Source organism: Calliphora vicina, chromosome 3, assembly GCF_958450345.1.
Source record: "Calliphora vicina chromosome 3, idCalVici1.1, whole genome shotgun sequence".
Taxonomy (NCBI): domain Eukaryota; kingdom Metazoa; phylum Arthropoda; class Insecta; order Diptera; family Calliphoridae; genus Calliphora; species Calliphora vicina.
In genome coordinates, this window is record NC_088782.1 from 82,505,845 (window position 1) to 82,533,192 (window position 27,348).

At 31.0% G+C, this 27,348-nt stretch overlaps 1 protein-coding gene across 2 annotated transcripts in view; it reads left to right on the forward strand.

The window, feature by feature from the left end:
- Positions 1-27,348, forward strand: part of LOC135954948 (armadillo repeat-containing protein 8-like) — a 450,125-nt gene that overhangs the window by 278,671 nt on the left and 144,106 nt on the right. The window contains exon 7 of one of the 2 annotated variants that reach the window (XM_065505202.1): positions 4,064-4,135. The exons of the other annotated variant lie outside the window; for it this stretch is intronic. Coding sequence (XP_065361274.1) covers positions 4,064-4,135 — 72 coding nt within the window. The remainder of the gene's footprint in view (positions 1-4,063; positions 4,136-27,348) is intronic. 2 annotated transcript variants of the gene reach the window in all.

Consider the following 27,348-nt stretch of genomic DNA (forward strand, 5'->3'; position numbering starts at 1 on the left):
TCCATAGTAAGGATGTGGTTCCGACCGTTGATGTACTCACTAGCTGTAAGATTGTTATTTTCCTGCTGCAGTACTGATATGGAGATGGTAGGGCCATCAGGTGTGGGTGTCAGATCCTGTCCCTCAGTGCAAGCTCGTTTTAAAGGTGGCTCCTGTAATGCTTGATGATTCGACAGCTGGTTATTTCTTGATGCTGAAACATATCTGATTCGCTTTCTTGGTGCTCTGCAGTTTCGCTGAATGTGACCCATTTTTCCACAGTTATAACATTTAACTTTGGCTTTAGTTTGTCTCTTACTACGTGGGTGCCCCTATAGACTAGACAATAGTGTGCTGGACTATCAATCCAGGGGTTGTGGGTTCGATTCCTGCCAGAGACTCTGGGTGTTTCTGCAGACAAGCAAAACGCTTCGCAGTTTGTGTTTGTTTTTTTTTTTTAAAAAAACTTAAAGCATTGGTATGCAAAAAGAGGCATTTAATTTGTGTGCTCTTTTGGGTAAAAAATAAAATATCCACAACAACATCAAGAAACTGAATGAATTGTGTGTATTTTTACGCTCTATTACGCTCTTTTGTTCACATTCGGGTTGTTTGACGAAATTCATCGTAACCTGAACAATATGAACGCCTACCATGGACTTAAAGCCTTTAAAACTGCCTCTTTTAATTGCTTTAATACGTTTACCATACTTCTATCATTTTCAGCGACAACCTCAATTTTCGGCACATTACACATCTGGGGCTTTGAAATTATCTTTGCTGTTTCTTGTACCAGCGCGAATTAGACGATTTTAAAGAATGATGACTTTGGTGTGGCACATACCGCATATTTATCTCTGGATCGCGAATACCAGTCACAGATGCCTCTATCTTCAAATGCTCCAAAATTGGATGGTTCTCCCCTGGATAAATAGGCTGTAGCAAACGCTCGATTTCCATCGCAAAATCTTGTAGCGTCTCATTGGCATTCTGCACTCTACCACGCAAGTCCATTCGGTATAATTCCTTTTTATGTTCGCCACCGTACTTACGTTGTAGCGCCTCCATTATGTTATCATAACAAGCTCGCTGACACACTTTGTAGAACTACCGCTCCATTTCCTTTTAAGGCCAAAATCAACTCCATAGCTTTTTCTTCGTCTTTCCACATGTTTCTAATGGCAACCGTATCAAAGTGGAACTTGAACACATTAAATGGTGTGGTGCCATAAAAACTAAGGGCCTTTATTCTACTAGAGGATTCTGGAATAATTCGTACCGCTCCTTCTTTATACTGATGACTATTCACTTTTGTTACCAAGTCGGACACCTTTTTGTCAATTTCATACATTCTGTTGTTAATAACTGCTTCTTCTTGACATTGAACATTATTCACTATTGTTTCTAAGTCCGAGACAATATCAATTATCAATGACATCCACTCTGCAGTTAATAACCTCAGACATTTGCTGAATTTTCTTATCTGTTGCTCTAGAAGATTCTTGAAATTTCGCTAAATGTTTAATAGTTTCTCTGACTTCAGCTTTAACCTCAGAACGAAGTTTCTCATTGTCGGCAAGAAGTTTCTAGTTGTTGACTCTAGAAGTTTCTTGAACTTCACTAGAATTTTCTTGAACTTCAGCTAACAGTTTCATTGGCTTCTTTAAATTGCTCCATCATAGCAGCAAACATTGTGGATAAATCCATGCTGCTTGTTGTTGCACGGGTAGAAACTTCTATTTCTTCTTTATACTTAAATTCATTGGTTCCGATGTCAATATCTCGCCGCTATCTATGAGCCTCTTCTGCAACTCTGCTTTGTTACCTGCAGTTGGTAGCTCCAACTTACTCAGTTCTTTCTTGAGTTGTTCAACTTTTAGTTCTTCAAACTTCATGCTTATTAATTTGCAATCCCACTTCTGACACCAATTGTTACGTTTTAACCTTTTCAAAATGGTTTATTTCCTTTAAATAAACCGGATACTTTTGATTGCAAATAAAAGCCGTTTAGTAGTTTAAAAATTGTAACAACTCTTTATTTATTTAAAATGTACAACAACCACAGAATTAAATAGTCACTCAATGTTTTTTTATACACGTTTATAAATTCGCAGAAATACAGACACACTTTATAATGTACAATTCACTTGAAAAATACAGCATACTTTAAGGCACTCAGATGATGTTTATTCGAAAAGCGTCTCTGATAAACTCACTAACGACTGCAACCTCTGCCACTATTTATAATACTGCCATCTGCACTCTAGATTGCTCTTTAACTGTCTAGAGCTTAAAAATTGTAACAACTCTTTATTTATTTAAAATGTACAACAACCACAGAATTAAATAGTCACTCAATGTTTTTTATACACGTTTATAAATTCGCAGAAATACAGACACACTTTATAATGTACAATTCACTTGAAAAATACAGCATACTTTAAGGCACTCAGATGATGTTTATTCGAAAAGCGTCTCTGATAAACTCACTAACGACTGCAACCTCTGCCACTATTTATAATACTGCCATCTGCACTCTAGATTGCTCTTTAACTGTCTAGAGCTTTCTAATACATACGCCATCTGTGGTGTACTTTCTACAATGTTCTTTAACTGAATATTCGAATATACGGTCGCAGCAAACAGCGCTGCAATACTTGCGATCAATGATCAACTGAAAGCTTTTATTCAATGTTAATAATGCCCACAGATATGTTACAGTTTGAGAGGCACTGCTATTTGAAAGCATTATGCAACATTTAAATCAGCCGTTAAAATCGTTATATTCGAATTCAAGTACAATTTCGTAACAATATAATTGTTTATAAAAAAGTGATCTCAAGCTTAACTAAAAAATAAATAAAATTAATAATAAAAAAAGGTCGAAAAATTAGACATTATCATAATACATAAATGTTAATAAAAAGGAAACCACTAAACCTACAGTTCCGAATTTTGATTTGATTGCAATTATTATTACAACATACAAAAAATATTATAGTTCTAATCAATAGTGATGACTTTATGAAACTTTTCCGGAAACCCTTTCATTAAGGTTTTTATAATGCTTTCTGTCACTTTGTGCGAACATGTAGTCCATCTCCGTTTAAAATCTACCACACCTTGGACACCTTTTTTGTGCTCTCCAATTGTCTTTTAACAAGAGCCCAATATCTCTCCACTGGCCTTAGCTCCAGGCAGTTTGGAGGATTTGCCTCTCTTGGTACAAATACCACATTATTATTCTTGTACCACTCAAGTCCTTGCTTACCATAGTGACAGGATGTCAAATCAAAAATAAGTGGACACATTAAGAAGTCTTATGAATGGAAGCATCCTCTTTTGTAAACATACCTTGGTGTAAACTTCGGTATTTATAGAGCTCTTTTAATTGACATTAAATTTAATAGCTGACGACATACTTTTCAAACGTAACTTCATCGATCGATCTCACTCTTTAGATTCAAATCTAATGATTTGTTAGTAAAACTGTACCCGACGCATTTATTTATAATAAAATTAATCGGGTTAAAATAATAAATAATACAGAATTTGTTATAGTTTAAAAACCTAACAATATACACCGGAAGAGAGATTACTAATATCATTCATTAAAAGATTCATCAATATTTTGGACCGGCATGGATAGTAACCGTGAAAGATTGTAACCTTTGCCAATGATGTAAACGATTTTAACAAAAAATGGAGTCACGCCCGATAACATCAGTTAAAGAACATTCAGAAATATTATCTAATTCATACGAAAAAAAGTCAGAAAATAGTGATCCAAGAAATTGTTTAGATATTTTTAACATTATAATTTATTATACTAATAAATAAAAATAATCATGCTCGCTAGAGTTGTTGTTTTTCATTATTATCAAATTAAATGTTTGAAACTGCTTTCAGTGCGGTTTTATCAGTACCTGATCTTCTTGTGCAATTTAAAAATAGTAAACGTTCCGGGGAATTTCCTGGAATATGAATATGTTTTCCCTGTTTTCGGAAAGCTTGAAAGTCCTGGAAATTCTAGGGCCTTGTCGCGATTCAAAAATTAAGCTGGCTTTTTTTGTATATGTTCCAGGTGAGGATAGCTTCCGTTCGATGTCTTCACTCATTATCAAGGTCTGTTCAACAACTTAGAACAACATTTCAGGTATGAGTTACTTTGTCTACACCCAATTGATATATTAAACCAATTAACACAATTAATAATTAAGATACATATTTTAACATAACTTTTTTTCAAAACCATTCAACATATTTCATCCTGTTTTTACATCATTCTGTTAAATCCTGATTTTGGAAAACCCTAACTACATATTTTTTAAAGTACTTGCATCAGTCAAATATTCAGCCCATATTTATTATAAATGATTAACACAAAGGGTACTCATTTAAACGCTTAAGTTTCCCATTTGTGCAAATGGACATTTTGTGCAAGTTTATACAGAAAATTTATATTTGTCAAATAAAAATACATAAATTCAACAAAAGCTTTAATAATTTTTTTTTCAAATTGTATAAATTTTAATTTTAAAATGTTGAATGAAAGTTAAATCTTTGGAACAAACGGTGGTATACATAGTTTGGAGGACTTTGTTTATGTTCTAGCTGTTGGTTAATGTTTTCATACACAATGTCATTTAATACAATCATTCTGTTCCAAAGTTACACAATTTTCACATGCACAAAATTTTTATATTTTATTTGATTTTTATTTCTTATAAATAAAAGTAAACAAAAGCAGCTGATTCATCAAATGCACAATAAATTCAAGTTTGCGAGTCTAAATTGTCGCGCAAACTTATCACAGTTGTGCAAACGAATTTCCATACATGTTTTGACATTTCATTTGCGAGAGTGTAAAAATGCACAGATTGCACAGTTTGCGAGGCTTTTATGCGTTTACATGAGGACCCTTACAGTTACTTACATAAAATTTAAATACTCTTAACTATAATGTATGTTTACTAGAGTGTCCCTTAGAATTAAATTTTTTGAAATGTTGAAACGGTACCCGCTGAAAACTTTTGTAATGACCTAAAATACCACAAAAAAAATTTTAGCTTGTTCTAAGAAGGGCAACCCGTGCCGACTTTCGATTTAGTTTTGAGGTGCATTTACAAGGGGAAACAAGTAAGAAAGTATGGTCGGTCAAGCCCGACCATATAATACCCTACACCAAGTAAATGAATAAAAATATTTTTCTTTTAAAATATCAATAATTTATATTCGTGAGTGATTTACGGAAGTGGGCGTTATATGGGAGCTATGACCAATTATGCACCGATCACCATAAAATTAGGTCGTGTGATTTATGTCTATATGAAAGTTATTTATGTTAAATTTTGTGTATATACCAGCAATTTTAAGTGATTTAAGCACGTTAAATTGATTTTCGGAAGCGTGTCTATATGGGAGCTATGACTAATTATGGACCGATCGTAACAAAATTTGGTGACATGAATTTTGTATATATAAAACTTATTTGGAGCGAAATTTGTGTATATATAAATTAAACATTTATGACCGATAAAGTCCAATTTCGAGAGGACATTTGTATGGGGGCTATGTGAAGTAATGGACCGATTTCAGCCAGTTCCAAAATATAAAAATGCATTTTTTTGAGTTTCTTTAAAAATTTTGCTATCAAGTAATTACTTTGCAATTTAATTTAAAAGAATCGAAATGTACGTAATTGTCGTTCTAAAGAGATATAAATGACAAAAATTGGTTAAAAAAATTTAAAGTTATTAAAAAATCGCCAGGCCATTAACGTGTCTCAGGCCACTACAACAAAAAATGTAGGAACAAAATTAAAATATTTTGAGAAATATTAAAACAAATGTTTATTCTTACTTAAAATATATTCATACAAACAACAAACAAATTTCAGAATTTTTTGATCATCACATGGGGATTTATTGGCAACATAATAGGAAATAAAAATGTGAAAAAAGTATGGCAATACCCCCTAAAGTTTTTCCGTACCTTAAGAGCACTTGGGGTCAAAATGACTGTTTTTCGTGATTTTAAAAGTTCAGAGTCATTTGGACCCCAAGTACTCTTAAGGCTTAATTTCCATTTTTGTACTGTTATTGTAAATACTAGACTTCATGTTATATTTTTCTTAAGTTTCATCAAAATCGGCCCTAAAATATATAACATTTCGCTATCTTTCCGTTAGAAATTCCAAATATAGACAAATTTTACCTTTGACCTTCGCGATTTAAGGGTTAACGTTTTCCGATTTTAGGAAAACTTTCAGACTATATTTAGAATTACCTGGACTGTAATATTCTGAACAGATCGTACTTAAAATTAATAACAGTAAGGAAATTGGGCTCATTCGCCAAAATATGGCCAAAAAATTGTTTTTTTTTCGAAAATCGCAAAATTTATATCGAAGGTAGGGAAAAACTATAGGAGGTATTGACAAACTTTTTTCACACTTTTATTCCCTATTATGTTGTAAATAAATCCCCATGTGATGATGAAAAAATTCTGAAATTTGTTTAACAAAATTTTTAAAACTTTGAAATTGGATTTTTGAAACTGCCATTAAAAAAAATATTTTTTTTGGTTATACCTGCGAATAGGTTAACTGTATCCTATGAAGATAAAACTCATATACAAGTAAATATGGATATATTTAAGTAAGAATAAACTTTTGTTTTAATATTTCACAAAATATGTTAGTTTTGTTCTTAAATTTCATGTTCTAGTGGCCTGAGACACGTTAATGGCCTGGCGATTTTTTAATAACTTTAACATTTTTTTAACCAATTTTTGTCTTTTATATATCACTAGCAGACCCGGTGCGCTTCGCCACCCCAATTAGAAGAAAGAAATAGTACTATTAAGTCTCCGTTTGTGAATCTAATTGTAAATGTCTAATTTCATATTTCTGGGTCCATTATTATAGAAAATGCAAAATGTGTTCCTAATTTTAAATTTTTATGTTTATTATTATAAAATATTCAAAAAGTACCATTGCAATAAGGAAATAGTACCATTGATTATCACTTTTAAATTCGCATTCACTAAACCATAACCCGTCAAGTTTGAATTTTAGATTTGTATATCATTTCCTATATTATCAACTAATTTTGTTTCTATAATACTTAAGATTTAATAAATTATCACAAAACCGAAACAGATCGGTTTTTAATTTTTTAAAACCGAAACCGCGGTTTTGAAATTTTTCGATTTTTTGGAAACTCTAGGTCCATTATTATAGGAAATTGAAAAAAGTACCATTAGAATATATAAAAAGTACCAAAAATCCCCCACTTGTGGTTTCCCACTCACTCGGTTTATATATAAGCTTTATTTCATGTTTCTAGGTTCATTGGTGAAGAAATTACAAAAAGTACCAAGTACAACTTCACTCAAATACATATCAGCTAACTTTAATGTCGATAACTGAAATAATTTAAATTTTAAAAACGTACCATTAGGAGAAAGTACCAATTTCCCTTTTCTTACTTGAACACCCCTCAAGTTTGAAATTTAAAAATATTACATTTTGCCAAAATTGTTTATGCTACAGGCATGTATCAAAATATTAAAATCTGTGTTAATGTGCCCAAGAATAAATATGTTTTAAAAAAAGTACCAAACTGTTTACCCGGATTTTGCCCAATATACACCTTGGTACTCGAGTTCCAAATAACACCCTGTTAGTTAATTTTTGTATGAATCCAGGAACCAACATTAAAAAAATTATCAAAATTGGCTTAATAATTTCAAATATAATGTATTTTCCCGATTTTATCCCCTTTTTGGTACCTTTTTTATCCCCATTGGGTGGTACAATTTCATTGAAATAAATTTCTGTAACGTGGTGGGAGCTCATAATAAAATATTCGTATGGCTATGTCAAATTATAGAAAAACACATTTTATGAAAAAGTACCAAAAATTAACACAATTTTTATCCCTTAAAGGTTCGAATTTCCAAAAAGTACCAAACTTATATTTTTTATTTTTTGTTAATTAAAGAATACGATTTAAAATTTGTTTCTATGTTTATTGGTTTAAAAGATACATAGGGTGCAAAAAAAGTACCAAAATACAGTTTTTACCCGTTTTCTCCCCTAAAAGTTTCGAATTTCCAAAAAGTACGAAACACCTGTCAGCTTATTTTTTAAATGGAGTAACATGCTATTTTAAGTTTTTTTATATCTTTATTAGTTTTGAAGATATAAGGTTACCGAATTTACCCGTTTTTACCCTTTTTTACCCCCTAAACGTTCGAATTTCCAAAAATCCCTTCTTATCGGATCGTTTTGGGGAGGGAGGAACCCACAGTTAAAATTTCGTGATTCTAGCTTCAGCCGTTTGGGCTGTGCGATGATGAATCAGTCAGTCAGTCAGTCAGTAACGTTACTCTTTTATATATATAAGATTAGAACGACAATTATGTACACATTTCGTTTCTTTTAAATTAAATTGCAAAAGTAATTACTTAATAGCAAAATTTAAAAAAAAAAATGCATTTTCCCCCCTTGTAAATGCACCTAAAAACTAAATCGAAAGTCGGCACGGGTTGCCCTTCTTATATACCTACCCCTTCTATACCTACTAACACGCCTATTTTTGGCTTAAAATATGTTTACCAATAAACAGTATCAAATATCATAATATGATACTGCTTTAATAACCTTTTATAATTATTTGTTTATTGGCAATCATAATTTTAAAAATGCACTTTTTAGAAGAAAATTAAGTGGAATGCGAGTGGGATATATGTATAACAAAATAAATGATTGAAATCAAAAAAATGGGACCATTTTTTAATTTTCAAAACCCGCGTATTTAGGTGCGTTGCACCACCTTAGTGAGTGAAAATTTTTCCAAAACACGATTTTTATTTATGCAAAAACCTTCAATAAAATTATGGAGTAGATTCGTCTACGATTCATACTTGATAGTTCATCCAACCATAATATGAATGGGATTCCGAGGATGCGTTCCTCAGGTGTCAGAGCCGAGCACTGACAGAAAAGGTGAGACACAGTCTCCTCTTCTTCTTCATTCTGCAGTAGTCATCTAGCATGTGACTGGAGATGCCAAACGGGGAATCCCTTTCCCGAAAATCCCGGGGTTTTCGGGATTTTCCAAATCCCGTTTTTCATAAATAAATAGAGGAAATTGGCATTTTTGTGTGCCTTTTTAATTCATTTTGCCATTCTACATGCCCGAATATCGCAAAGTGATATTCAGCAAAGTTGTTAAGCTCAACTCCTGCTACAATATAGTTAATAAAGGTATTTTTGGTTTTCCTTGAGTGGGGCTCTAGAAAATCAATTCTTCACCTTTTTTGGTAAGTTATCTAACAAAACTCAATTTAAATCCTTTTCAAATGAAATTGATTTTATCTCAGATGAGGAGCTCGAACAAAATGAAAATATTTCGATTGCTAAAAGGCTAAAAGATATTATTAATAAATGTAAAAAAACCAAAATAACAATAACGAAACCAAATTATAATTTATTTTATTTATTTTTTTTATTTTATTTTTTAATTTCAGTACAGATAAGACTATAAGTCTCTTAAGGTACCTCAAACATGTTTTTTTTACAGTGATAAATTGAATTGAACATAAGTAACTTAAGTCTAACAAACATACAAAGAAAAAAGAAAAAGGATACAAAATTTTTATTTTTAATTAATTACTAAAATGTTTTATAACTGCCATTTTTAAAGACAATTCACGACGATCGGATTTGATTTGATTATGTAATCTATTCCACAATTTCACAGCACTTACAAAGAACATTCTTGATGATGACAAGTAGTTGTAGTCAGGTATATTTAGGTTAGATGTTCGGCTACATCTAAAGAAGGTTAATTTGGAGTGTAAATAATCCGGTTCTCTTGTATTGATAATTTTATGTAAAAATACTATATTACGAATTTTTAAGTATGTTGTTAAATTACTTCCCAAAATGCGTATAGAAAACTGAGATATTCTATCATATTTCCTTTTCTTAAATACATATCTTGCACAATTGTTAATTGCCATTTGTAATTTATGTAGCGATATCGTATCAAGTTCACCAAAAACGATGGATCCATATGTCATGATAGGAATTATTAATGTTTTTACCAATTTAAGACGAAATATAGTCAGCCGAGTTCCAAAGTTTGCGAAGAACGAAGTACATTTTTGAAATAGTTTAATTAATGTGATCCTTACAGTTTAGTGCGGAATTGATAACAAATCCTAGACTTTTTACAACTTTTGTATATTTCACTACTTCATTCTGCATAACAATGTCTGGTAAGATATCATATGTAATATTACCAGCATGAATAACAAGAGCTTGTGTTTTTGAGGCGATAATTGTGAGGTTATTGTTGAAGGCCCAGAAACAGATTTCACATAAATCTTCATTTAGACGAACCACTAGATCTTCCATAAGTCCAATAGGACGAGATAAGTATATTTGGGCATCATCGGCATATAGATGGATTTTAGAGCTATTACAACAGAAAACGATATCATTAATGAATAAACTAAAAAGTAAAGGTCCAAGAATTGATCCCTGTGGTACATCAGAAAAAACTGGCTTAATGGAGGCGAAGGCTATCTTTGAGTTAACTCTTTGTTGGCGATTCAATAGATATGAGTTGATAAGATTAACCGCAAGTTTATTAAAACCAAAGTATTTTTCAAGTTTTTGCAGTAAAATTTTGTGATTGACTGTATCAAACGCTTTAGAAAAATCGATTAGAACCACAATATTGAGATCACCCTTATCGAATGCTGGTCGAATGTCTTCTAAGACATTAGGCATTGCTGTACAACAGCTCCTTCCAGCACGATAACCCGACTGAGCTTCATTTAGAAGATTTTTCTGTGTTAAATGATTTACAATCTGATTGGAAATAATGTACTATAGATTTGCAACTTGCAAAAGAAATATATCATTTTATTTCTGAAGAAACAAGAGGAAAATACTTGCATATTTGTTATAAGTAGGGGGCGGATTTTCATGCATTTATTATTGGAAAATATGCGCCTAAAATATGCTTCAAAAAAATCAAAATATGACCTAAAAATTTAAAAAATATGCACTTATATTTTTGTGCAGAAACATAAAATAATTAAGTATGGAATTCGAAATGTCCAAAAAATACACAACACTGTTGCCAGCAGTTAGAACTCTTTAAATTATACCAGGAATTAAAAAATTAAAGTTATAAAACTATTTTTAAAACAATTTTTCTTCTGAAATAACGATGGACGATATATTAATTGTAATATCTTGGTATGAATACTTGTTTAAAGCCATAATCTTTAGAGCTTCTCTATTGTGACTTTCCGTTTAAAATCATCAATATTTTGATCGTGCTGTAAAGTAGCATCCAACCTTAATTTTTATCTCGTAATAAACCAGCTATTAAGCAATTAGTAAATGTATCCCTTATAGACGGAAATAATATCTGATCACTTGGCTGACTCCAATTTATATATTTTGGGTCATTTGACGTGCTATTTGTAATGCAGAGAGAAGTCAATTGGTTACTTTATACATCCCATGGAATCTAGCATAAAGACAATTGTCACTTAAGTGTCTCTATGTAATCTATAGTGTGGGGACTTTAAATGTTAATTGTGTAGTGCATTTGTCTCTAAGTTATCCAAAATCACTAGTTTACGACAGTCTCGTAGAAATGACTGTCAGTAGCGGTAACTGTGTATGTGAAGTTACAAAAACTTTCGATAACGAAATCTCTTATAAATCGAATTTGCAATAAATACAAATATGAATGTTTTTCGATACATTTAATGAATTTTTGATACTTAAAAAAACTAAACTTTTTTGAAGAAAAATTTTTTGAAATGATAATTTTCAATTACTGATAGAGAAATGAAGAACATAATGCCAGTTTCTCGATGTCGAAAGAAGTTAGTCGATAACATTTACTGCTATTTCTATAACAAAATTTTTTGTCGAAACAATGTATTGCCCATTAATGACAAAAAAATATATTTTTATTAAAAATTGGCATAATATACATATAAATATGCATTTTGAAGTAAAATATAACAAAATATGCATTATCAATAAAATATGCAAAAATATGCACTAACAAATCGATGCCATTTTGCAGCAAAATGTGCGATTCGGATAGATAATTAGTCTACATTGTATTTGGACGTTCGAGAAAAAACATGCATTTGCATATAAATCCGCCCCCTAGTTATAAGTATTTGCAAACGGGTTTGCCAATGTGAAAGATGTTTTTCGGCAGCAGCATATGTTGGAAACAAAATTCGTTCCAGAATGGCAGATGAAACCATAGTTGCAATAGTATTCTTAAGAAGCTATTTAAAATAAACACTAATTTTTTTTTACTAAGGTACTGTTTTTTACCAGTATGTATGGCCTGCACAAGACAACATTTTGTAGAAAAATGTCTTACTTCAAAATTTGATGCTTTGTTTTGTTGTGTCGGCGCGCACATCATGTTGTTCAATGTCATCGCTCCGCGAAAACCATGTTGTACCATGTCATCGCGCCACGAAAACCGTGTTGTACCATGTCATGCCTATAACTATTGTTGTTGCTGTTGTTATGTGTAGTAGCTTGAGTTGAATTGATGTTAACAAGTGTCGCATTGTTAGGCAGAATAAAATTGCAAAGCAGAATGAAATTGTACACAACTGCTGAGCAGTGAAAATCTGAGAAATATTATTATTTAGCATAATATTACAAAAAGCACCATTCGAATAAAGAAAAAGTACCAAAAAGTCTCCCCCTAGAATTCTAACTCACTTAGGACCATGTATGCTTAATTTCATGTTTTTAAGTCCATTGCTATAGAAAATTAAAAAAAAGTACCATTAGAATAAACAAAAGGTACCATGAGGTATCCGCTTGAATTTTCAATCACTTAGGACCATATACGCTTAATTTCATATTTCTAGGTCCATTATATTATAGAAAATTCAAAAAGTACCATTAGAATATAGAAAAAGTACCAAAAAGCACCCACTTGTAGTTTCCCACTCACTCGGTTCCATATAAGCTTTATTTCATGATTCTAGGTTCATTGGTGAAGAAATTACAAAAAGTACCATTCGAATAAAGAAAAAGTACCAAAAAGTGGCCCCCTAGAATTCTAACTCACTTAGGACCATGTATGCTTAATTTCATGTTTTTAAGTCCATTGCTATAGAAAATTAAAAAAGTATCATTAGAATAAACAAAAAGTACCATGAAGTATCCGCTTGAATTTTCAATCACTTAGGACCATATACGCTTAATTTCATATTTCTAGGTCCATTATATTATAGAAAATTCAAAAAGTACCATTAGAATATAGAAAAAGTACCAAAAAGCACCCACTTGTAGTTTCCCACTCACTCGGTTCCATATAAGCTTTATTTCATGTTTCTAGGTTCATTGGTGAAGAAATTACATAAAGTACCAATCGAATAAAGAAAAAGTACCACAAAGTGTCCCCATAGAATTCTCACTTACTTAGGACCATATATGCTTAATTTCATGTTTCTAAGTTCATTGTTATAGAAAATTCAAAAAAGTACTATTAGAATAAACAAAAAGTACCAAAAAGTCTCCCCCTAGAATTCTCACTCACTTAGGACCATATATGCTTAACTTCATATTTCTATGTCCATTATTACAGAAAATTCAAAAAGTACCATTCGAATATAGAAAAAGTACCAAAAAGCAGTCACTTGTAGATTCCCACTCACTCCGGTCTTAATTTCATGTTTTTAGGTTCATTGGTGAAGAAATTACAAAAAGTACCATTCGAATAAAGAAAAAGTACCAAAAAGTCTCCCCCTAGAATTCTCACTCACTTAGGACCATATATGCTTAATTTCATGTCTCTAAGTCCATTGTTAAAGAAAATTCAAAAAAGTACCATTAGAATATAGAAAAAGGACCAAAAAGCCCACACTTGTGGTTTCCCACTCACTCGGTTCCATATATGCTTTATTTCATGTTTCTAGGTTCATTGGTGAAGAAATTACAAAAAGTACCAATCGAATAAAGAAAAAGTACCAAAAAGTCTCCCCCTAGAATTATCACTTACTTAGGACCATATATGCTTAATTTCATGTTTCTAAGTCCATAGTTATAGAAAATTCAAAAAAGTACCATTAGAATATAGAAAAAGTACCAAAAAACCCACACTTGTGGTTTCCCACTCACTCGGTTTATATATAAGCTTTATTTCATGTTTCTAGGTTCATTGGTGAAGAAATTACAAAAAGTACCAAGTACAACTTCACTCAAATACATATCAGCTAACTTTAATGTCGATAACTGAAATAATTTAAATTTTAAAAACGTACCATTAGGAGAAAGTACCAATTTCCCTTTTCTTACTTGAACACCCCTCAAGTTTGAAATTTAAAAATATTACATTTTGCCAAAATTGTTTATGCTACAGGCATGTATCAAAATATTAAAATCTGTGTTAATGTGCCCAAGAATAAATATGTTTTAAAAAAAGTACCAAACTGTTTACCCGGATTTTGCCCAATATACACCTTGGTACTCGAGTTCCAAATAACACCCTGTTAGTTAATTTTTGTATGAATCCAGGAACCAACATTAAAAAAATTATCAAAATTGGCTTAATAATTTCAAATATAATGTATTTTCCCGATTTTATCCCCTTTTTGGTACCTTTTTTATCCCCATTGGGTGGTACAATTTCATTGAAATAAATTTCTGTAACGTGGTGGGAGCTCATAATAAAATATTCGTATGGCTATGTCAAATTATAGAAAAACACATTTTATGAAAAAGTACCAAAAATTAACACAATTTTTATCCCTTAAAGGTTCGAATTTCCAAAAAGTACCAAACTTATATTTTTTATTTTTTGTTAATTAAAAAATACGATTTAAAATTTGTTTCTATGTTTATTGGTTTAAAAGATACATAGGGTGCAAAAAAAGTACCAAAATACAGTTTTTACCCGTTTTCTCCCCTAAAAGTTTCGAATTTCCAAAAAGTACGAAACACCTGTCAGCTTATTTTTTAAATGGAGTAACATGCTATTTTAAGTTTTTTTATATCTTTATTAGTTTTGAAGATATAAGGTTACCGAATTTACCCGTTTTACCCTTTTTTACCCCCTAAACGTTCGAATTTCCAAAAATCCCTTCTTATCGGATCGTTTTGGGGAGGGAGGAACCCACAGTTAAAATTTCGTGATTCTAGCTTCAGCCGTTTGGGCTGTGCGATGATGAATCAGTCAGTCAGTCAGTCAGTCAGTCAGTAACGTTACTCTTTTATATATATAAGATTAGAACGACAATTATGTACACATTTCGTTTCTTTTAAATTAAATTGCAAAAGTAATTACTTAATAGCAAAATTTAAAAAAAAAAATGCATTTTCCCCCCTTGTAAATGCACCTAAAAACTAAATCGAAAGTCGGCACGGGTTGCCCTTCTTATATACCTACCCCTTCTATACCTACTAACACGCCTATTTTTGGCTTAAAATATGTTTACCAATAAACAGTATCAAATATCATAATATGATACTGCTTTAATAACCTTTTATAATTATTTGTTTATTGGCAATCATAATTTTAAAAATGCACTTTTTAGAAGAAAATTAAGTGGAATGCGAGTGGGATATATGTATAACAAAATAAATGATTGAAATCAAAAAAATGGGACCATTTTTTAATTTTCAAAACCCGCGTATTTAGGTGCGTTGCACCACCTTAGTGAGTGAAAATTTTTCCAAAACACGATTTTTATTTATGCAAAAACCTTCAATAAAATTATGGAGTAGATTCGTCTACGATTCATACTTGATAGTTCATCCAACCATAATATGAATGGGATTCCGAGGATGCGTTCCTCAGGTGTCAGAGCCGAGCACTGACAGAAAAGGTGAGACACAGTCTCCTCTTCTTCTTCATTCTGCAGTAGTCATCTAGCATGTGACTGGAGATGCCAAACGGGGAATCCCTTTCCCGAAAATCCCGGGGTTTTCGGGATTTTCCAAATCCCGTTTTTCATAAATAAATAGAGGAAATTGGCATTTTTAATTCATTTTGCCATTCTACATGCCCGAATATCGCAAAGTGATATTCAGCAAAGTTGTTAAGCTCAACTCTTGCTACAATATAGTTAATAAAGGTATTTTTGGTTTTCCTTGAGTGGGGCTCTAGAAAATCAATTCTTCACCTTTTTTGGTAAGTTATCTAACAAAACTCAATTTAAATCCTTTTCAAATGAAATTGATTTTATCTCAGATGAGGAGCTCGAACAAAATGAAAATATTTCGATTGCTAAAAGGCTAAAAGATATTATTAATAAATGTAAAAAAACCAAAATAACAATAACGAAACCAAATTATAATTTATTTTATTTATTTTTTTTATTTTATTTTTTAATTTCAGTACAGATAAGACTATAAGTCTCTTAAGGTACCTCAAACATGTTTTTTTTACAGTGATAAATTGAATTGAACATAAGTAACTTAAGTCTAACAAACATACAAAGAAAAAAGAAAAAGGATACAAAATTTTTATTTTTAATTAATTACTAAAATGTTTTATAACTGCCATTTTTAAAGACAATTCACGACGATCGGATTTGATTTGATTATGTAATCTATTCCACAATTTCACAGCACTTACAAAGAACATTCTTGATGATGACAAGTAGTTGTAGTCAGGTATATTTAGGTTAGATGTTCGGCTACATCTAAAGAAGGTTAATTTGGAGTGTAAATAATCCGGTTCTCTTGTATTGATAATTTTATGTAAAAATACTATATTACGAATTTTTAAGTATGTTGTTAAATTACTTCCCAAAATGCGTATAGAAAACTGAGATATTCTATCATATTTCCTTTTCTTAAATACATATCTTGCACAATTGTTAATTGCCATTTGTAATTTATGTAGCGATATCGTATCAAGTTCACCAAAAACGATGGATCCATATGTCATGATAGGAATTATTAATGTTTTTACCAATTTAAGACGAAATATAGTCAGCCGAGTTCCAAAGTTTGCGAAGAACGAAGTACATTTTTGAAATAGTTTAATTAATGTGATCCTTACAGTTTAGTGCGGAATTGATAACAAATCCTAGACTTTTTACAACTTTTGTATATTTCACTACTTCATTCTGCATAACAATGTCTGGTAAGATATCATATGTAATATTACCAGCATGAATAACAAGAGCTTGTGTTTTTGAGGCGATAATTGTGAGGTTATTGTTGAAGGCCCAGAAACAGATTTCACATAAATCTTCATTTAGACGAACCACTAGATCTTCCATAAGTCCAATAGGACGAGATAAGTATATTTGGGCATCATCGGCATATAGATGGATTTTAGAGCTATTACAACAGAAAACGATATCATTAATGAATAAACTAAAAAGTAAAGGTCCAAGAATTGATCCCTGTGGTACATCAGAAAAAACTGGCTTAATGGAGGAGAAGGCTATCTTTGAGTTAACTCTTTGTTGGCGATTCAATAGATATGAGTTGATAAGATTAACCGCAAGTTTATTAAAACCAAAGTATTTTTCAAGTTTTTGCAGTAAAATTTTGTGATTGACTGTATCAAACGCTTTAGAAAAATCGATTAGAACCACAATATTGAGATCACCCTTATCGAATGCTGGTCGAATGTCTTCTAAGACATTAGGCATTGCTGTACAACAGCTCCTTCCAGCACGATAACCCGACTGAGCTTCATTTAGAAGATTTTTCTGTGTTAAATGATTTACAATCTGATTGGAAATAATGTACTATAGATTTGCAACTTGCAAAAGAAATATATCATTTTATTTCTGAAGAAACAAGAGGAAAATACTTGCATATTTGTTATAAGTAGGGGGCGGATTTTCATGCATTTATTATTGGAAAATATGCGCCTAAAATATGCTTCAAAAAAATCAAAATATGACCTAAAAATTTAAAAAATATGCACTTATATTTTTGTGCAGAAACATAAAATAATTAAGTATGGAATTCGAAATGTCCAAAAAATACACAACACTGTTGCCAGCAGTTAGAACTCTTTAAATTATACCAGGAATTAAAAAATTAAAGTTATAAAACTATTTTTAAAACAATTTTTCTTCTGAAATAACGATGGACGATATATTAATTGTAATATCTTGGTATGAATACTTGTTTAAAGCCATAATCTTTAGAGCTTCTCTATTGTGACTTTCCGTTTAAAATCATCAATATTTTGATCGTGCTGTAAAGTAGCATCCAACCTTAATTTTTATCTCGTAATAAACCAGCTATTAAGCAATTAGTAAATGTATCCCTTATAGACGGAAATAATATCTGATCACTTGGCTGACTCCAATTTATATATTTTGGGTCATTTGACGTGCTATTTGTAATGCAGAGAGAAGTCAATTGGTTACTTTATACATCCCATGGAATCTAGCATAAAGACAATTGTCACTTAAGTGTCTCTATGTAATCTATAGTGTGGGGACTTTAAATGTTAATTGTGTAGTGCATTTGTCTCTAAGTTATCCAAAATCACTAGTTTACGACAGTCTCGTAGAAATGACTGTCAGTAGCGGTAACTGTGTATGTGAAGTTACAAAAACTTTCGATAACGAAATCTCTTATAAATCGAATTTGCAATAAATACAAATATGAATGTTTTTCGATACATTTAATGAATTTTTGATACTTAAAAAAACTAAACTTTTTTGAAGAAAAATTTTTTGAAATGATAATTTTCAATTACTGATAGAGAAATGAAGAACATAATGCCAGTTTCTCGATGTCGAAAGAAGTTAGTCGATAACATTTACTGCTATTTCTATAACAAAATTTTTTGTCGAAACAATGTATTGCCCATTAATGACAAAAAAATATATTTTTATTAAAAATTGGCATAATATACATATAAATATGCATTTTGAAGTAAAATATAACAAAATATGCATTATCAATAAAATATGCAAAAATATGCACTAACAAATCGATGCCATTTTGCAGCAAAATGTGCGATTCGGATAGATAATTAGTCTACATTGTATTTGGACGTTCGAGAAAAAACATGCATTTGCATATAAATCCGCCCCCTAGTTATAAGTATTTGCAAACGGGTTTGCCAATGTGAAAGATGTTTTTCGGCAGCAGCATATGTTGGAAACAAAATTCGTTCCAGAATGGCAGATGAAACCATAGTTGCAATAGTATTCTTAAGAAGCTATTTAAAATAAACACTAATTTTTTTTTACTAAGGTACTGTTTTTTACCAGTATGTATGGCCTGCACAAGACAACATTTTGTAGAAAAATGTCTTACTTCAAAATTTGATGCTTTGTTTTGTTGTGTCGGCGCGCACATCATGTTGTTCAATGTCATCGCTCCGCGAAAACCATGTTGTACCATGTCATCGCGCCACGAAAACCGTGTTGTACCATGTCATGCCTATAACTATTGTTGTTGCTGTTGTTATGTGTAGTAGCTTGAGTTGAATTGATGTTAACAAGTGTCGCATTGTTAGGCAGAATAAAATTGCAAAGCAGAATGAAATTGTACACAACTGCTGAGCAGTGAAAATCTGAGAAATATTATTATTTAGCATAATATTACAAAAAGCACCATTCGAATAAAGAAAAAGTACCAAAAAGTCTCCCCCTAGAATTCTAACTCACTTAGGACCATGTATGCTTAATTTCATGTTTTTAAGTCCATTGCTATAGAAAATTAAAAAAAAGTACCATTAGAATAAACAAAAGGTACCATGAGGTATCCGCTCGAATTTTCAATCACTTAGGACCATATACGCTTAATTTCATATTTCTAGGTCCATTATATTATAGAAAATTCAAAAAGTACCATTAGAATATAGAAAAAGTACCAAAAAGCACCCACTTGTAGTTTCCCACTCACTCGGTTCCATATAAGCTTTATTTCATGATTCTAGGTTCATTGGTGAAGAAATTACAAAAAGTACCATTCGAATAAAGAAAAAGTACCAAAAAGTGGCCCCCTAGAATTCTAACTCACTTAGGACCATGTATGCTTAATTTCATGTTTTTAAGTCCATTGCTATAGAAAATTAAAAAAGTATCATTAGAATAAACAAAAAGTACCATGAAGTATCCGCTTGAATTTTCAATCACTTAGGACCATATACGCTTAATTTCATATTTCTAGGTCCATTATATTATAGAAAATTCAAAAAGTACCATTAGAATATAGAAAAAGTACCAAAAAGCACCCACTTGTAGTTTCCCACTCACTCGGTTCCATATAAGCTTTATTTCATGTTTCTAGGTTCATTGGTGAAGAAATTACATAAAGTACCAATCGAATAAAGAAAAAGTACCACAAAGTGTCCCCATAGAATTCTCACTTACTTAGGACCATATATGCTTAATTTCATGTTTCTAAGTTCATTGTTATAGAAAATTCAAAAAAGTACTATTAGAATAAACAAAAAGTACCAAAAAGTCTCCCCCTAGAATTCTCACTCACTTAGGACCATATATGCTTAACTTCATATTTCTATGTCCATTATTACAGAAAATTCAAAAAGTACCATTCGAATATAGAAAAAGTACCAAAAAGCAGTCACTTGTAGATTCCCACTCACTCCGGTCTTAATTTCATGTTTTTAGGTTCATTGGTGAAGAAATTACAAAAAGTACCATTCGAATAAAGAAAAAGTACCAAAAAGTCTCCCCCTAGAATTCTCACTCACTTAGGACCATATATGCTTAATTTCATGTCTCTAAGTCCATTGTTAAAGAAAATTCAAAAAAGTACCATTAGAATATAGAAAAAGGACCAAAAAGCCCACACTTGTGGTTTCCCACTCACTCGGTTCCATATATGCTTTATTTCATGTTTCTAGGTTCATTGGTGAAGAAATTACAAAAAGTACCAATCGAATAAAGAAAAAGTACCAAAAAGTCTCCCCCTAGAATTATCACTTACTTAGGACCATATATGCTTAATTTCATGTTTCTAAGTCCATAGTTATAGAAAATTCAAAAAAGTACCATTAGAATATAGAAAAAGTACCAAAAAACCCACACTTGTGGTTTCCCACTCACTCGGTTTATATATAAGCTTTATTTCATGTTTCTAGGTTCATTGGTGAAGAAATTACAAAAAGTACCAAGTACAACTTCACTCAAATACATATCAGCTAACTTTAATGTCGATAACTGAAATAATTTAAATTTTAAAAACGTACCATTAGGAGAAAGTACCAATTTCCCTTTTCTTACTTGAACACCCCTCAAGTTTGAAATTTAAAAATATTACATTTTGCCAAAATTGTTTATGCTACAGGCATGTATCAAAATATTAAAATCTGTGTTAATGTGCCCAAGAATAAATATGTTTTAAAAAAAGTACCAAACTGTTTACCCGGATTTTGCCCAATATACACCTTGGTACTCGAGTTCCAAATAACACCCTGTTAGTTAATTTTTGTATGAATCCAGGAACCAACATTAAAAAAATTATCAAAATTGGCTTAATAATTTCAAATATAATGTATTTTCCCGATTTTATCCCCTTTTTGGTACCTTTTTTATCCCCATTGGGTGGTACAATTTCATTGAAATAAATTTCTGTAACGTGGTGGGAGCTCATAATAAAATATTCGTATGGCTATGTCAAATTATAGAAAAACACATTTTATGAAAAAGTACCAAAAATTAACACAATTTTTATCCCTTAAAGGTTCGAATTTCCAAAAAGTACCAAACTTATATTTTTTATTTTTTGTTAATTAAAGAATACGATTTAAAATTTGTTTCTATGTTTATTGGTTTAAAAGATACATAGGGTGCAAAAAAAGTACCAAAATACAGTTTTTACCCGTTTTCTCCCCTAAAAGTTTCGAATTTCCAAAAAGTACGAAACACCTGTCAGCTTATTTTTTAAATGGAGTAACATGCTATTTTAAGTTTTTTTATATCTTTATTAGTTTTGAAGATATAAGGTTACCGAATTTACCCGTTTTTACCCTTTTTTACCCCCTAAACGTTCGAATTTCCAAAAATCCCTTCTTATCGGATCGTTTTGGGGAGGGAGGAACCCACAGTTAAAATTTCGTGATTCTAGCTTCAGCCGTTTGGGCTGTGCGATGATGAATCAGTCAGTCAGTCAGTCAGTAACGTTACTCTTTTATATATATAAGATTAGAACGACAATTATGTACACATTTCGTTTCTTTTAAATTAAATTGCAAAAGTAATTACTTAATAGCAAAATTTAAAAAAAAAAATGCATTTTCCCCCCTTGTAAATGCACCTAAAAACTAAATCGAAAGTCGGCACGGGTTGCCCTTCTTATATACCTACCCCTTCTATACCTACTAACACGCCTATTTTTGGCTTAAAATATGTTTACCAATAAACAGTATCAAATATCATAATATGATACTGCTTTAATAACCTTTTATAATTATTTGTTTATTGGCAATCATAATTTTAAAAATGCACTTTTTAGAAGAAAATTAAGTGGAATGCGAGTGGGATATATGTATAACAAAATAAATGATTGAAATCAAAAAAATGGGACCATTTTTTAATTTTCAAAACCCGCGTATTTAGGTGCGTTGCACCACCTTAGTGAGTGAAAATTTTTCCAAAACACGATTTTTATTTATGCAAAAACCTTCAATAAAATTATGGAGTAGATTCGTCTACGATTCATACTTGATAGTTCATCCAACCATAATATGAATGGGATTCCGAGGATGCGTTCCTCAGGTGTCAGAGCCGAGCACTGACAGAAAAGGTGAGACACAGTCTCCTCTTCTTCTTCATTCTGCAGTAGTCATCTAGCATGTGACTGGAGATGCCAAACGGGGAATCCCTTTCCCGAAAATCCCGGGGTTTTCGGGATTTTCCAAATCCCGTTTTTCATAAATAAATAGAGGAAATTGGCATTTTTGTGTGCCTTTTTAATTCATTTTGCCATTCTACATGCCCGAATATCGCAAAGTGATATTCAGCAAAGTTGTTAAGCTCAACTCCTGCTACAATATAGTTAATAAAGGTATTTTTGGTTTTCCTTGAGTGGGGCTCTAGAAAATCAATTCTTCACCTTTTTTGGTAAGTTATCTAACAAAACTCAATTTAAATCCTTTTCAAATGAAATTGATTTTATCTCAGATGAGGAGCTCGAACAAAATGAAAATATTTCGATTGCTAAAAGGCTAAAAGATATTATTAATAAATGTAAAAAAACCAAAATAACAATAACGAAACCAAATTATAATTTATTTTATTTATTTTTTTTATTTTATTTTTTAATTTCAGTACAGATAAGACTATAAGTCTCTTAAGGTACCTCAAACATGTTTTTTTTACAGTGATAAATTGAATTGAACATAAGTAACTTAAGTCTAACAAACATACAAAGAAAAAAGAAAAAGGATACAAAATTTTTATTTTTAATTAATTACTAAAATGTTTTATAACTGCCATTTTTAAAGACAATTCACGACGATCGGATTTGATTTGATTATGTAATCTATTCCACAATTTCACAGCACTTACAAAGAACATTCTTGATGATGACAAGTAGTTGTAGTCAGGTATATTTAGGTTAGATGTTCGGCTACATCTAAAGAAGGTTAATTTGGAGTGTAAATAATCCGGTTCTCTTGTATTGATAATTTTATGTAAAAATACTATATTACGAATTTTTAAGTATGTTGTTAAATTACTTCCCAAAATGCGTATAGAAAACTGAGATATTCTATCATATTTCCTTTTCTTAAATACATATCTTGCACAATTGTTAATTGCCATTTGTAATTTATGTAGCGATATCGTATCAAGTTCACCAAAAACGATGGATCCATATGTCATGATAGGAATTATTAATGTTTTTACCAATTTAAGACGAAATATAGTCAGCCGAGTTCCAAAGTTTGCGAAGAACGAAGTACATTTTTGAAATAGTTTAATTAATGTGATCCTTACAGTTTAGTGCGGAATTGATAACAAATCCTAGACTTTTTACAACTTTTGTATATTTCACTACTTCATTCTGCATAACAATGTCTGGTAAGATATCATATGTAATATTACCAGCATGAATAACAAGAGCTTGTGTTTTTGAGGCGATAATTGTGAGGTTATTGTTGAAGGCCCAGAAACAGATTTCACATAAATCTTCATTTAGACGAACCACTAGATCTTCCATAAGTCCAATAGGACGAGATAAGTATATTTGGGCATCATCGGCATATAGATGGATTTTAGAGCTATTACAACAGAAAACGATATCATTAATGAATAAACTAAAAAGTAAAGGTCCAAGAATTGATCCCTGTGGTACATCAGAAAAAACTGGCTTAATGGAGGAGAAGGCTATCTTTGAGTTAACTCTTTGTTGGCGATTCAATAGATATGAGTTGATAAGATTAACCGCAAGTTTATTAAAACCAAAGTATTTTTCAAGTTTTTGCAGTAAAATTTTGTGATTGACTGTATCAAACGCTTTAGAAAAATCGATTAGAACCACAATATTGAGATCACCCTTATCGAATGCTGGTCGAATGTCTTCTAAGACATTAGGCATTGCTGTACAACAGCTCCTTCCAGCACGATAACCCGACTGAGCTTCATTTAGAAGATTTTTCTGTGTTAAATGATTTACAATCTGATTGGAAATAATGTACTATAGATTTGCAACTTGCAAAAGAAATATATCATTTTATTTCTGAAGAAACAAGAGGAAAATACTTGCATATTTGTTATAAGTAGGGGGCGGATTTTCATGCATTTATTATTGGAAAATATGCGCCTAAAATATGCTTCAAAAAAATCAAAATATGACCTAAAAATTTAAAAAATATGCACTTATATTTTTGTGCAGAAACATAAAATAATTAAGTATGGAATTCGAAATGTCCAAAAAATACACAACACTGTTGCCAGCAGTTAGAACTCTTTAAATTATACCAGGAATTAAAAAATTAAAGTTATAAAACTATTTTTAAAACAATTTTTCTTCTGAAATAACGATGGACGATATATTAATTGTAATATCTTGGTATGAATACTTGTTTAAAGCCATAATCTTTAGAGCTTCTCTATTGTGACTTTCCGTTTAAAATCATCAATATTTTGATCGTGCTGTAAAGTAGCATCCAACCTTAATTTTTATCTCGTAATAAACCAGCTATTAAGCAATTAGTAAATGTATCCCTTATAGACGGAAATAATATCTGATCACTTGGCTGACTCCAATTTATATATTTTGGGTCATTTGACGTGCTATTTGTAATGCAGAGAGAAGTCAATTGGTTACTTTATACATCCCATGGAATCTAGCATAAAGACAATTGTCACTTAAGTGTCTCTATGTAATCTATAGTGTGGGGACTTTAAATGTTAATTGTGTAGTGCATTTGTCTCTAAGTTATCCAAAATCACTAGTTTACGACAGTCTCGTAGAAATGACTGTCAGGAGCGGTAACTGTGTATGTGAAGTTACAAAAACTTTCGATAACGAAATCTCTTATAAATCGAATTTGCAATAAATACAAATATGAATGTTTTTCGATACATTTAATGAATTTTTGATACTTAAAAAAACTAAACTTTTTTGAAGAAAAATTTTTTGAAATGATAATTTTCAATTACTGATAGAGAAATGAAGAACATAATGCCAGTTTCTCGATGTCGAAAGAAGTTAGTCGATAACATTTACTGCTATTTCTATAACAAAATTTTTTGTCGAAACAATGTATTGCCCATTAATGACAAAAAAATATATTTTTATTAAAAATTGGCATAATATACATATAAATATGCATTTTGAAGTAAAATATAACAAAATATGCATTATCAATAAAATATGCAAAAATATGCACTAACAAATCGATGCCATTTTGCAGCAAAATGTGCGATTCGGATAGATAATTAGTCTACATTGTATTTGGACGTTCGAGAAAAAACATGCATTTGCATATAAATCCGCCCCCTAGTTATAAGTATTTGCAAACGGGTTTGCCAATGTGAAAGATGTTTTTCGGCAGCAGCATATGTTGGAAACAAAATTCGTTCCAGAATGGCAGATGAAACCATAGTTGCAATAGTATTCTTAAGAAGCTATTTAAAATAAACACTAATTTTTTTTTACTAAGGTACTGTTTTTTACCAGTATGTATGGCCTGCACAAGACAACATTTTGTAGAAAAATGTCTTACTTCAAAATTTGATGCTTTGTTTTGTTGTGTCGGCGCGCACATCATGTTGTTCAATGTCATCGCTCCGCGAAAACCATGTTGTACCATGTCATCGCGCCACGAAAACCGTGTTGTACCATGTCATGCCTATAACTATTGTTGTTGCTGTTGTTATGTGTAGTAGCTTGAGTTGAATTGATGTTAACAAGTGTCGCATTGTTAGGCAGAATAAAATTGCAAAGCAGAATGAAATTGTACACAACTGCTGAGCAGTGAAAATCTGAGAAATATTATTATTTAGCATAATATTTTTTTTTAAATATTTAAAACAAATAATATATTTAAAAAATATAAATAATAAAGTGTAACACAGAAAAAATAAATTCATAATTGGAATGAATTTTTTAATAAATATTATTAATCGAACATGAATTTTTATCCTAACATTTTTCATTCAGAATTAGAACATGTTCATAAATATTATAAAATTGTACATGAAGGAAATTTGTATCTTCTGAACTAACCTAAACCTTTGTAATACACACTCTACCTCTACCCCTCGCCCACAAACATCGTCTGTCTGCCTTTCAATTTCTGCATTGTAAAAGGGGACTTAATAATATTCCAGCGGTTGTACCTATGTCAGGTAATATTAAAAATATGTGAAAAACATTACATTTTTAATTCCATGAAAATTATTAGCATTTTATGTACTTTTTTGTACTAATTTTGTAAACTAAATATTGTAAAATTTTCCAAAACAACATTGAAAAACCCATTTATGTACTTTCGTATTTTTATTTTGACCTACTATATAATATAAATTTCATTTGTATTTTTATAGTAAATTTGTTCTTATTGCACACAATAAATACTACAAATGAATTGAAATCATCTCATACAACAAATGCCTCATACATGATTTAAATGACTTGAAATTATTTTCCATGTCATTCATGTCATCTGTTAATTTTTATAGTGTTGTGTGTTATGATGTTGTTAAAATTATGCTGAATTTGCTTTTTGTTTTGATATATGTACATTGCCTTTGCGTGTTGCTGTTAAGTAGGTAAAAGAACATAACATGACATGACAAAAGCATCATGTGGCAATTGTCTTCATGTTAAACAATGCAGCTTGTGCAGGTCTTTAGTATGTACATTAAGGATATAACTGATTTGGC